The following is a 14,807-nucleotide window of genomic DNA, read 5'->3' on the forward strand; positions in this document are numbered from 1 at the left end:
AAATTGATGAACTGAAAACAATTTTCTATAATAAGCCTCAAAATTATTAGATTACAGAATTAACATTATCTTTCTAACTGCTTGATGGAAATCAAATGAAGTTCTCTCCCTCAGATTGTCACTCCTTTATGTTAGGAATGATGTAAATGTTGAGTTCTCCCAGCAGTGAGGAGGAAACAGCATGATATGTTGAGGACAGCTACAGTTCACTGACTCTGTGTGTTTGCATATCTGTCCTGCCTCTCTGCTCCCAGCCGTTAAGAGGCCAGTGTTGATCAGTGGCTGTCCAGACCTTTCAGAGCCACTGACACGCCGCCAGCACAATGATGATGTCACTGACTCTACTGCTGGCCACCCTGGGGCTCCTTGTTCAGGGTGAGACTCTCTTGTGAAAACTTTGCTTCAGGATGCAACCAGGTTCACCACAATGATGTTCTGCTGTGATGGAGAAACACTGAAACAAGCAGCATTTACCTTCTTCCATCTATTCTCCATGTTAAAGAAATGATACTCTTCTGTTTTCATGTTGATCATCTTTCTCCAAGCTGGATTTGTCTCAATAACCCTTCTCCTCTTTTTCATGTTTTCCAGGTTCATCAGGACAAATCACTGTGACTCAGTCTCCTGGATCTCAGTCTGTTGTTCCAGGACAGACTGTCTCCATCAGATGTAAAACCAGTTCAGATGTTAGTAACTACCTCAGCTGGTACCTTCAGAAACCTGGAGAAGCTCCTAAACTCCTGATTTATTATGCTACAAGCCTTCAGCCTGGAGTTTCAGATCGTTTTAGTGGAAGTGGATCTGGGACTGATTACACTCTGACCATCAGTGGAGTTCAGGCTGAAGATTCAGGAGTTTATTACTGTCAGCAGGGTTACAGCTCGTTCACACAGTGATACAACGTCGTACAAAAACCTCCCTCAGCTGAAGAGGAACTGATCTGACTCAACAGCTGCACTCAAACAAAAACAACAGAGGTTTTAATAATTTCATTTGAACATTTTAACACTAAACATTTTGTATTTAACAAAAAAAAGATTTATTTTAAATACTTTCATTAATACAGAATATGAAACATTTGGCTGAACATCAAATCTAACCTCTGTTGAAGTATGATTTCAATTCTTTAATAAGTTTAATCTACTGACTACAACACATGAACACTAAAACTATTATTATTTATTTATTTCATCTCTTACTATTTTTCATTAATACTCAAACATGCATTTCTTTTAGAAATAAATTACAAAATGTTATCATGATAATATTTATTATTATTTGTGTTGTAAAATTACTAATCATGTCATGTGACATATATTTGTCATTTTGCATGTTTTTATTCCAGCAGCAAGTACTTATAATATAAACCAAAAAACATTAAATTGATTATGCAATTAATTAATACTTGAATTCTTTCCCATTTTCATCTCTTTCATTTATTTTTCTTTCTCAGCTCTTCAGCAGAAGCAGTTTATAAAAATGTCCAGGGTTAAAATGTCAGATCACACTCATTTTATATCTCTTTATGCTGATGATATTTTGCTTTTTATTTCAGAATTAGAACATATTTCTGAGGGTTTTGTGAATTTGTTTAAAAGATTATGCATCTGAAAAATAAAAATAGTATGATTTCAATTCTTTAATAAGTTTAATCTACTGACTACAACACATGAACACTAAAACTATTATTATTTATTTATTTCATTCTCTAACTATTTTTACAGATACTCAAACATACATTTATTTAGAAATAAATTACAAAATGTTATCATTATATCTCTCTCTCTATATATATATATATATATATATATAATATAAACCAAAAAACATTTAATTGATTACGTAATTAATTAAAACTTGAATTCTTTCCCTTTTTCATCTCTTTCATTTGTCTTTGCGTTTCAGCTCTTCAGCAGAAGCAGTTTGTAAAAATGTCCAGGGTTAAAATGTCAGATCACACTCATTTTATATCTCTTTATGCTGATGATATTTTTCTTTTTATTTCAGAATTAGAACATATTTCTGAGGTTTTGTGAATTTGTTTAATAGATTATGTATATGCTTTTAATACATCTGAAAAAATAAAAATATTAGACTCTTTGCACTGACACACTTCAGTAACATAAGATGATTGGAGGATTTTTCATTAAAATTACTCAATTACTAATTATTACTGACTAATCTGACGTGACTCCAGCAAAGCATTTTCTACAATTATTATGACTTTACTGTAAACTATGAAAATAATTATGGACTTACTACCACCATGACTGTGTAGCATTGATCACATAATATCTAAGAGTGTTGTTTGAGTGTAAATACTTTCCTAATATACAGTATATGAATCAATACATTATGTGATCTTACATTTTCCTTCTGAAGTCTTCATAGAGCAGTTGAAACATTTATAACTCAGTTTTTATCAGGATTGAATATCATTACTGTTACGATTAAGAGAAAATAATTATGACACTTTTATAATAATAAAGATGAAAACAAGTGATTTGATGAACAGATCTTTATTGTCTGGAAATACTGAAATTATACTGAAACATTACAACAAGCAAGTAAATATTGTTACTGAAACATGTGAAATAAAAGAGAGAGATAGTTGCAGAGATCAGAGTGAGAGCAGTAGCAGAGTAAAAGCAGTAGCAGTGAGTCAGGTCAGGACTGGGAACACTGGTCTTTCCTCAGTGTCTCTGAGACTGGAGTCTGGGAGCCCTGGGTGGCCTCACAGGTCACAGACACCACCTTCCTCCACTGGTCTGCAGGGAGCCTCAGGGTGCTGCTCCAGCTGTAGCGGCCGTCCTTCTGCAGCACCCCGGGGCTCCTGCTCTGCTCCAAGCTGCTGCTGCTGCTGCCGTCCACCTTCCAGGCCAGACTCCAGTCTGAGGGGAAGCCATCGTTGGCCAGACACATGAGCGTGGCCTTCCCCTGCTGCAGCTCCTCGCTGGAGGGGGGCAGCACCGTCAGGGTGGGACGGACATCACCTAGGAGACACCAATCACATTAGAGGACAGGGACCACACAGCTGTCAGTCGAACACCAGACACTTGGACACCTTTACTGTGTGAGAGTGGATTTTCCCCTTTAAGGAGTTTCTGTCAGATGTTTTTTCTGCTCCACCAGTCACTCACTCACACATTGTTTCACTTCCCTTTAAGAAACCTCTCATGCAGATCAGCACAGAAAGAGTCCTCATATGACTCTTTACTGCATTTTATTTTACACTATTTACTGAAAATAAGGACATAAAGTTTGAATATATCTCTCAGATGCTGATTTAGTTTCAATTTATACCAATTATTTACTTTCAAAACTATCAAAAGAGCAACAGTTAATCAGATTCAGTGTTAAAGGACATTATGAGCAAAAACTAACAGACAGCCGTAATATACACAAAATGTTGAGACATATTAAAGAAACAAATATCTTTAAGAACAAAGAAATATTTCAAACTGAGGTTAAAAGACAATTTCTGTCATTTTAAATGATGAGAGATGTGCAGCATTTTTTTTATCATCACCCACACTGTTCAGAATAAATTTAACTCAACATTCACTCAAATTGGAGATTAAAGATTAAAATTTAAAAACATGTTTAAAGTAGGATTGTTGTTCTTTAATCTTTCTGCTGTTCACATTTAACAAACTAACTGGAACATGTAAAGAAAAGTTCAGTAAAGCTACTTTGAGTTCAATTTCAAGGTTAAAGAGGAGAAATGAACAATAAAATTGAGACTTTAAAGTGTTTTAGATCAGCTCAGTGGAAACTTATATCTACTACAAATGTTCAGACACAGAAATTATAAACTTAACTGATGATTCGATATTTAATATTTGAGCAGAAACTTACTTCCAACATCCAGTCTGGTTCCTCCACCAAAAGTCAACCACAGTGATACAAACTGACTGAGTCGTCGTACAAAAACCTCTCACTGTAGAGAGACACGGCTCTCTGACTTTGTCACATTAAACTAAAACTACAAGTCCTCAAATTTCAGCCTGAATCTAAAACATTACATGATTTCTACTGTGGACCAAACACTTAGAATATATTGATTCATCATTTAAATTTCAAACGCAAAACTCTTATTTTTGTTGCTGGTGGACAACTGTTGGTCAAAAATTAGAAGTGAAATCAGAAGTTTCAATTTCTAGAGAAAACATATGTGCAAAAACCTAAATATCACTCGGGATTTAATAAAATACTTTAAAAGTTTAACTTACTTCCAACATCCAGTCTGGTTCCTCCACCAAAAGTCCTCCACAGTGATACAAACTGACTGAGTCGTCGTACAAAAACCTCTCACTGTAGAGAGACACGGCTCTCTGACTTTGAACACAACAAACTCTACAAAAACAGTCTCAGTCTGTGAAACACAGCCGGATGATATGAAAATATATAACAGTAGGCCAATAATTTATATTTTTATTCTAAAATTAATCATTTTGTTTCATGTTTACTGTATTTTAAATTATGTCTTGAATTAAAACTGAGTGTTGTAGATGTAAAATGAATCAAAACAGACATTTCTGAAGACAATCTGTTCACAGAACATAAATGAAACACATAAAATGATCACTGACACATAGTTAATCAATATTCTGCAAAATTGATTGATCCATTGATTAAGCAGCATCATCAGAGTAATCCAAGTCCCTGTTGGAGTCAGTCAGAGCATTTCCATAGAGAGCCACTTTGCATCAGCAGCACCATGCTCCAGTGCTCTGGGAGAGTTTATAGTCCTGAGAGTTGAACACTGGATGACTGACAGCTGTCCTTCATCACAACAGAAGCCACAGAAATCCTCCTCATCAAAAACATGACTTTGATCTCCGTCCTCATCTGGACTCTCCTCTGCTTCACTCAGGGTGAGGAAAATCATTTTTCTGTCATGTGAAAATCATTTGGAGTGTAGCTGAGTTTCACCATCTCATGTCCAGTGTTTCTTCTCTCTCCTCAGGGTCTGTTGGACAAAATGTTGTCTTGACTCAGCCAGCAGCCAAATCACTGCAGCTTGGTCAAACTGTCTCTATTGACTGTAAAGCTAATAGACAAGTTGCTCAATACTCTGGTTCACAATACTTTCTGTCCTGGTACCATCAGAAAACTGGAGAAGCTCCTAAACTTCTGATCTACCGAACATCGGACAGATTTACAGGAATCTCCTCCAGATTCAGTGGAAGTGGAGCAGGGAATGGAGTTGACTTCACTCTGACCATCAGTGGAGTTCAGGCTGAAGATTTAGGAGTTTATTACTGTCAGAGTTATCACTCTATCAACAGTCAGGCTGTGTTCACACAGTGAAAAATCGTCGTACAAAAACCTCCCTCAGTCAGACTGAACAGAAACTGAACTGACTGCTGCAGCTGGAAGCTACTGCAGAGACTGATACAGTTCACTGAACACACACACACACACAAACACACACACACACACACGCACGTACACACACACATTTCATTAAATGGATTAAACAACTCGCACATCGTAGCTTTTAAGATAAATGAAAATATGTAAAAACCTTTTAAGTAAAACGGTTTCTGGACAATGATTGTCTTTGTGGAAATCAACAAAGTTCTTCATCACAGCTTCTCATCATTCATTCTTAGCCTGTTACGGTTTGACCTGACTGGTAAGAAATGTCTTGGTCATGACCTTTGACCTCAGCCTCCTACTGGATCACATCTATCTCAAATATGTCCCCTTAAGAGAAATTATGAAGACACAGATCAGCATCAGAATCTTTCATAATCACAGCTCCCACCACCAAAAAATATCAATCACACTAAGTATTATCTTACAGTAAGAAACTAATTACAGTAAGTGGATCAGAGATATGAAAACATTTTTATTTTTAATGTACATTGTTGAAATTGATTTCAAATTAACTTAATAATAGTTAACTATTAAATGCAAAATGTAAAAGTAAATTTGGTAATCATTTTAAAATTATATTTATTTTTCTTTTATCTTGTCTTCATTTCAAGCTGTTCACATTTCAGTTTGACAATAATGTGTAAAGACCAGTTCATTGAAGGTGGTCTGAGTTAAACTAAATGACCAAAGTGTTAAAATTAAAACAGAAGATCTTTCATATAAGTCAAGGCAAAGGTTATTTAAACACACAAAAACACATTTATGTATTACATGGAAAATTATATGTAATATTAACAGAGAAACATATGTCCAACATCCAGTCTGGTTCCTCCACCAAAAACCTCTCACTGTAGAGAGACATGGCTCTCTGACATCAACTGAGTGTCATTATATTTTCTATATTTTACTGTTAAGTGAATTTGATTTTCATTTCTGTAGAAATATATTGAAATAAATATGAAACATTGTAAAATAACTTTCTTTCAGTGAGAGGAAGCTGAAACCATAAAAACATTCTGTACATTAACCTCATAACTTGATTGATCCATATCCATTTTAAATTTAATTGGTGTGATGTATTTTGTGGTAATACATTTAGATGGAAGAAATTACATCCTAAAAAAAGCCCAAATCACATCAAAATGAATATAAACACATCCATACCAATACTCTGAAAGTTGATCGATCCATTGATCAAACAGCATGATCAGAGTAATCCATGTCTCCTCTAGTAGTACACAGCTGGACAGATGTGAAAGACACCATGTAGAACAGACTCAATACTTCTGTTAAAATGTTCTCCTTTCATCCTTTACTTTGACAGGTTTTAAAAAAAACATTTATGTGTAAAATGGTGACAAAAAAATGATAAAATCCCCGTGAATATACCCAGAGACAAACTCAGTGTCTGTAGATTCACTGAACACAGTAACATGTGACAGCAGTCATTCTTTAAATTATATGTTGCCTTGGACACATATGATTAGATGACTATGTTTTAAATAATTTAACATAAAGAGAATATCAGCATTATTGCAAGTTTCTTTATTGTTCATACATACAAAAATGATCAGCATTACTGCAAGCATTAAAAAAATATCACTTGAGAATGTGATGATTATGTTAATTAGTCAGAGCATTTCCATAGAGAGCCACTTTGCATCAGCAGCACCATGCTCCAGTGCTCTGGGAGAGTTTATAGTCCTGAGAGTTGAACACTGGATGACTGACAGCTGTCCTTCATCACAACAGAAGCCACAGAAATCCTCCTCATCAAAAACATGACTTTGATCTCCGTCCTCATCTGGACTCTCCTCTGCTGCTGCTTCACAGGTAAAGTCCAGAGAATCAAACTCCTCTCCTCTATGAACATCCGTCTCTTTGAAATGAAGCCGGCAAAACCATCAAAACCATCAAAACCATGACGCTGCTTTATGTTTTTGTCTCTGTATCCTCAGAGTCCAGAGGCCAGATCACAGTGACTCAGTCTGCAGCAGTGAGATCTGCTCTGGGAGGATCCACAACCATCAGCTGTAGGGTCAGTCGTGAGGTTGATGAAGATTGTGGCAGTTCTGCATCCGACCCCTGTTTTGCCTGGTACCAACAAAAAGACGGAGAAGCTCCTAAACTCCTCATTTACGGTGCTACCACTCCAGAATCAGGGATTCCAGACCGTTTTTCAGGCAGTGGATCAAAAACTGACTTCACTCTGACCATCAGTGGAGTTCAGGCTGAAGATGCAGCAGTTTATTACTGTCAGAGTTATCACTATATCAACAGTCAGTATGTGTTCACACAGTGAAAAAGCGTCGTACAAAAACCTCCTTCAGTCAGACTGAACAGAAACTGAACTGACTGCTGCAGCTGGAAGCTACTGCAGAGACTGATACAGTTCACTGAACACACACACACACACACACACACACACACACACACACACACACACACACACACACAGATGATTTATGATGTTCATAGTGTCTCTATCAGTTTTCCTCCTGAAGGTCAAACAGTCCACCTCCCACCTCAACAACCTCTTACTGAGTCAAACAAATATTTAATCATTCAAGTTTCATCTTGACTCAAAAATGTAAAATCTATCAAACAGAGACATTCTGTTCTTTCATGCTGCCCCATCATCACCTCAGCTGTTAAATCCTCTTCATCACATTATGTTATGACACATCTCACACTCATCATCGTTCTCTGTATAAAAAAGTTGTATGAACTTCATAACTGACAAGATAGAATAATCATCTCATGATGTTCACTCATAAAAGTCAACTGTAAAAGCTTCCAAACTACCTCACGTCTTCTCTCATTTCAATCTAGTAAACTAAAGTACATAGTAAACTTGGCAGAATTTGCTCCAGATACTCTTCATCTGTTAAAATTAAATGAAGTGCAAACTGCCCCGAGCTAGATTCTTTCATTCCCCTTGAAGATTTTTAAACTTCAATTATTTACAGTATGTGCAACGTAAAAATCTGATGTATCAGCTACAAATTAATTACAGTGTATTCAACCCAATACAAAAATCACTAAAAGAAAATAATGTGATTATAGTTCATTCATTTAAATACAATGTAGACATTTGACCAGTGAATTTTCCCAGCAGTGCATGTGAAGTCAGATCATATAATGACTACCTGCTAGGGTTGGGCCCAAATACAAATACGTTATTCAGTAAAGCACAAATATTGTTTTTCTTGTGTTTTTTTACGAATATTTGTTCCATACAAATATTTTAAACAGTATTTGTTTTTGAGAAGAAAAAAAACATGTCAAATACCAGCGTGCAGGTCGGTTACATCACTGTCTCAGTGTCTCTCCTCTGCTCCGCTGTTACGTCTATCAGCAGGTCTCAACGAGGGGAGTCACATCCACCTGCTACATGACGCACATTTCCTAATTTGGACATCACTCCTGGAGTTGGGGGTGTTCCCCAGAGATAAAGCTGAACTACTGACACACGCAAAGTGCTTTCAAGGGACTCTCCATAACCTGTCGTTCCCCTTCTCCTTTCAAAAAAGTTAGGTTGTAAAAAATAGGCAATAAATGAAAAGTGGAAAGCAAGAATTACCTTTGAAGTACTCTCCTATACGTTACACGCTGTGCTGTCGGGAAGAAAATAAAAATACTGTGTGTATAAATAGGTAGAGGTCTGTCTGCAATGAGGTGATGAGTAAAGTTTTAGCTCAGTAGTCAGCGCAGTCGTCTATGATCTGGGAGACTGCAGTTCGAGACCTGGTGTGGGGACCTCCATCGTAAGGTAGTTTATTGTTACATTGTTATTGTAACACTTTAATTTTCTAAAATTAAAAGAGTAATAAAAACAAAAACAGGATTTTTAAGCCTCTTTCAACTTTTATTAGATTACAAATAGAAATAATTTTGCTGCCTCAACAAATAAAGATACAAATACAAATACTGGACTCTCTGCACATCCCTACTACCTGCAGTGATACCTTCAGAAATCTGGAGGAGATCCTAAACTCCTGATTTATGGAGCTACAAGCCTTACATCTGGAGCTTCAGATCATTTTAGTGGGAGTGGGATTGATGTTAAATGCAGTTATCTGCTTAAAAATATTTCAATCATGAGAGACTTCAATTTTTTAAGTGACAATGATTTTATTGAACATGCATAATGTGAAAAGTCTTTGGTGATTAGACCCCATTGTGATGTCATTTATAAAGGGTTAGTTAAGGCGTGAGTAGAATAGGATATCCCGTTGATGGAGTCTAGACACTGGTGGTGGTGATGAATATGGGAATATTGAGATCTGGATGATGAGAAGAGGAGCTGCTTCTGGTGATCTTGTGTGCTGACGTGATGAAGTGGAGGTGAACAGGGTGGAGGAAGGTCACAGCGATTCACACTGAAATGTCAGCTGACAACGACAGAGAGAAGATCAGATTTAAAGTTTGGCAGCTAAGACATGATAGTCTGATAGAAATACTGGCAGAATCTGATTTGTTAACTGAGAGTAACGTCCATGAACAACTGATACGAGAGCAGGAGAAGCAGTGGGAGAGAGAGAGAGAGAGGAATGAGAATGAATGAATGAGTAGTAGATAGTCTTCCTGCTTGAACTTATGCTAAGCTCCATTCTTTAAAGTTAAAATATCTGTACAATGTGCAATTTAACTGTATATTATATATGATTTTTAGTGCAATGAGTGACAGTTTTCTTTGCTCCTTTTTATTTTTTTATTGCCTGTATTGTATTTGATGCTGTAAAAATGTTTTTCTGCTTCCTTCATGACTTTGATCTGATTAAATAAGAAAAACTATTTCACATAAAAGATCATTTGCTGTTAGGATTTGATTGTTGAGGATGACAAATGACAACATCTTTAGTTTTTTAATCTACATGAGGATGATGTAAATGTTGAGTTGTCCCAGCAGTGAGGAGGAAACAGCATGATATGTTGAGGACAGCTACAGTTGACTGACTCTGTGTGTTTGCATATCTGTCCTGCCTCTCTGCTCCCAGCCGTTAAGAGGCCAGTGTTGATCAGTGGCTGTCCAGACCTTTCAGAGCCACTGACACACCGGCAGCACAATGATGATGTCACTGACTCTACTGCTGGCCACCCTGGGGCTCCTTGTTCAGGGTGAGACTCTCTTGTGAAAACTTTGCTTCAGGATGCAACCAGGTTCATCACAATGATGTTCTGCTGTGATGGAGAAACACTGAAACAAGCAGCATTTACCTTCTTCCATCTATTCTCCATGTTAAAGAAATGATACTCTTCTGTTTTCATGTTGATCATCTTTCTCCAAGCTGGATTTGTCTCAATAACCCTTCTCCTCTTTTTCATGTTTTCCAGGTTCATCAGGACAAGTCACTGTGACTCAGTCTCCTGGATCTCAGTCTGTTGTTCCAGGACAGACTGTCTCCATCAGATGTAAAACCAGTACAGATGTTAGTAGCGCCCTCCACTGGTACCTTCAGAAACCTGGAGAAGCTCCTAAACTCCTGATTTACGGAGCTACAAGCCTTCAGCCTGGAGTTTCAGATCGTTTTAGTGGAAGTGGATCTGGGACTGACTTCACTCTGACCATCAGTGGAGTTCAGGCTGAAGATGCAGCAGTTTATTACTGTCAGAGTTATCACTACAGTCAGTATGTGTTCACACAGTGAAAAAGCGTCGTACAAAAACCTCCCTCAGTCAGACTGAACAGAAACTGAACTGACTGCTGCAGCTGGAAGCTACTGCAGAGACTGATACAGTTCACTGAACACACACACACACACACACACACACGCACACGCACACACACACACACACACCAGTAGTTCTTTGACAAGTATATGCAGATCGTTCACTATCTTTCATCATAAATGTAAATATATATCAACACAAATATAATTACAAATGTTTATTAGACATAGAGGACTTGTTTCTCTTCTCCTCTTTAGATTTTTTTGGACTCCTGGTTTCTTCCGTTAGGAAATGCATCAGCATCTCCAACACGTTCTCACTCCCAACTGGTCACATATGGAAGCTTGGTCAGGACCCCGTAGCCTCACTTTTTAATGCACTGGGTACCCCTTTAGCATCATTTTTCAACGTGCAGTATCACAGCAGTCACTGTTAAAAAATAATTATATTTTATGGTGTGACAACACGGTGGTTAAGGTCTGGTGAGGTTTAGGCACAAAACCCACTGGGTTAGGGAAAGATCATGATTTGGGTTAAAATAAAAATAAAATAAAACCGGCAAGGAACCGTGCTCTGTGATGATTTCCAACTTTCTGCCAACAATGTTACAACCCCTCCACCTCCTAATAAGAAAGTCAGCTCATATAGATGTCATGTGAAGTACGTCACTTCAGAAATGTTGATATGAAACGTATTGTTGAAATGTTAATATGCTCCATATTACAGGTGTTGAAATGTAGATATTCAACGTATCTGTGGTTTGCACAAACATATAATGCCAACATTTTATTCTGGCGACCAGGCTGAAATTTGTCACCTTATATAGACGTCATCGGTCTCATGGCGTCTATTTCAGACGTTGTGGGAGTTCAACAGAAGTCTATCGGACTACCCTGCATGTTGAAAAATGACGCTAAAGGGGTACCCAGTGCGTTAAAATGTGACAGTACAGGGTCCTGACCAAGCTTCAATATGTGACGAGTTGGGAGTGAGAACGGGCTGGCATCTCAGACATCATTTCATTCACACCATTAAAAAGATCAGCTTGTATGCTGATGACATCCAACCAAACATCATAAAATCCTAATTTTTCCTTCTTTCAGTTACTAATCAGATCAGAAGTTATAAGAAGTGTTCTGACTATTCTCACTCCTATTTTTAAATTTGCAATAGATCTTTTTTTTTCTTGTTTTATTTTACACAAACATAAAACACATATTCAATACTCACACACATAAACAAAAACATAACTTACATCACAAACACAAACAAAAACAACAGACATATCACATATATACATATATATGCACACATACAAACATACATATATGTTCATACATGTCAAGCACTATATGTGATTGTGGTTCAAAAAAATTCACTTATACAGCAATTTAAATTAAACACATAATTTTATAGAAGGAACTAAATAAAAAAGAGATAATGTTAATTCATGATAACAAAGAATAATCATAGTTCTGTATCCCAAGTTTTTGATATTGCCAAGATCTCCCATTTATTTATGTCTGAGCTTTTTGCTCTGCCTTTAATAATAAAATATTATTATTTAATAATGATCTTTTCCTGCGAATATTAATGTTTTAATTTGCAATACGTTTGTAATATGAAGGAACTCAAAACCAGCTTTTTTGGAGAATCAAATATATAAAGCTTGCCAAACAGCACAATAATATTCAATAACATGTTTTTATCATCTTGATAACCCCAAATAATATTGAGAGGGGATAAAGGTAAAAGGATTGCTTGTTCAGATAACCTATTTGCCACCTGCTGCCAAAAGGATGAAACCACTGGACAATATCAAAATAAACACATAATATCCTCCTCCTCATCACCACAAAATCTACAGATATTATCCTCAGTTATTCTCCATATCTTAAGCATTTTTCTTGTTGGTAACATCTTATATTTTTTTTTTAACTGAAAGGCCCATAAATAAGTAGAGCAAGATGACGAGTAAATACATCTAAAAATGTTTAACCAAGGAAGAGGAGTATCAAACACATCATTCCAATATGTTTGAAAATAATATGGATGAGAAGTTATATTCTCGAAGGACATAAAGAAATGATACATATCTTAAATAAATGTGTATTCAATAGAATACACATTTAAGAAATCAAACACATTTAATGAAGAAACACCTCCATATATCTGTAAAATTCTGGATTTGAGGCCTTTCACATCACTAGTTGCACATTCTGCACTTGAGAAAAACAAAATATCAACCATGTTTAAAAAAAACTGAAAACAATTCTGTGAAATTAGCCTCAAAATTCTTCCGTTACACATTTCACATCAGTCTTTCTAACTGCTTAATGAAATTCTGTCTCTCAGATTTTCACTCCTTTATGTCCTGGATGATGTAAATGTTGAGTTGTCCCAGCAGTGAGGAGGAAACAGCATGATATGTTGAGGACAGCTACAGTTGACTGACTCTGTGTGTTTGCATATCTGTCCTGCCTCTCTGCTCCCAGCCGTTAAGAGGCCAGTGTTGATCAGTGGCTGTCCAGACCTTTCAGAACCACTGACACGCCGCCGGCAGCACAATGATGATGTCACTGACTCTACTGCTGGCCACCCTGGGGCTCCTTGTTCAGGGTGAGACTCTCTTGTGAAAACTTTGCTTCAGGATGCAACCAGGTTCACCACAATGATGTTCTGCTGTGATGGAGAAACACTGAAACAAGCAGCATTTACCTTCTTCCATCTATTCTCCATGTTAAAGAAATGATACTCTTCTGTTTTCATGTTGATCATCTTTCTCCAAGCTGGATTTCTCTCAGTAACCCTTCTCCTCTTTTTCACGTTTTCCAGGTTCATCAGGACAAATCACTGGGACTCAGTCTCCTGGATCTCAGTCTGTTGTTCCAGGACAGACTGTCTCCATCAGATGTAAAACCAGTTCAGATGTTAGTAACTACCTCAACTGGTACCTTCAGAAACCTGGAGAAGCTCCTAAACTCCTGATTTATTGGGCTACAAACCGTCAGCCTGGAGTTTCAGATCGTTTTAGTGGAAGTGGATCTGGGACTGACTACACTCTGACCATCAGTGGAGTTCAGGCTGAAGATTCAGGAGTTTATTACTGTCAGCAGGGTAACAGCAGCCCGTTCACACAGTGATACAACGTCGTACAAAAACCTCCCTCAGCTGAAGAGGAACTGATCTGACTCAACAGCTGCACTCAAACAAAAACAACAGAGGTTTTAATAATGTAATTTTCAACATTTTAACACTAAATATTCTGTATTTAACAAGAAAAGATTTATTTTAATGCTTTCATTAATATAGAATATGAAACATTTGGCTGAATATCAAATCTAACCTCTGTTGAAGTATGATTTAAATTCTTTAATAAGTTTAATCTACTGACTACAACACATGAACACTAAAACTATTATTATTTATTTATTTGATCTCTTACCATTTTTCATAAATACTCAAACATCCAAAATTTTTTTTAGAAATAAATTACAAAATGTTATCATGATAATATTTATTATCATTTGTGTTGTAAAATTACTAATCATGTCATGTGACATATATTTGTCATTTTGCGTGTTTTTATTCCAGCAGCAAGTATTTATAATATAAACCAAAAAAACATTTAATTGATTATGGAATTAATTAATACTTGAATTCTTTCCCTTTTTCATCTCTTTCATTTGTCTTTGTGTTTCAGCTCTTCAGCAGAAGCAGTTTGTAAAAATGTCAAGGGTTAAAATGTC

General features: G+C 36.6%; 6 gene segments (V, D, J or C); 3 read left to right on the forward strand and 3 right to left on the reverse strand.

Annotated features, from left to right (window-relative positions):
* LOC122970078 overlaps positions 1-14,807 on the reverse strand; it is a 916,362-nt gene that overhangs the window by 151,082 nt on the left and 750,473 nt on the right.
* Positions 1-14,807, reverse strand: part of LOC122970080 — an 891,879-nt gene that overhangs the window by 111,011 nt on the left and 766,061 nt on the right.
* LOC122970079 overlaps positions 1-14,807 on the reverse strand; it is an 808,187-nt gene that overhangs the window by 40,786 nt on the left and 752,594 nt on the right.
* Positions 269-918, forward strand: LOC122970120. The segment is given in 2 exon segments: positions 269-375; positions 592-918. Coding segments are annotated over 2 exon segments (357 nt in total).
* LOC122970108 lies at positions 10,401-11,036 on the forward strand. The segment is given in 2 exon segments: positions 10,401-10,506; positions 10,723-11,036. Coding segments are annotated over 2 exon segments (366 nt in total).
* LOC122970113 lies at positions 13,600-14,287 on the forward strand. The segment is given in 2 exon segments: positions 13,600-13,677; positions 13,894-14,287. Coding segments are annotated over 2 exon segments (360 nt in total).

The sequence above is a fragment of the Thunnus albacares genome, chromosome 19 (genome assembly GCF_914725855.1).
Source record: "Thunnus albacares chromosome 19, fThuAlb1.1, whole genome shotgun sequence".
Taxonomy (NCBI): domain Eukaryota; kingdom Metazoa; phylum Chordata; class Actinopteri; order Scombriformes; family Scombridae; genus Thunnus; species Thunnus albacares.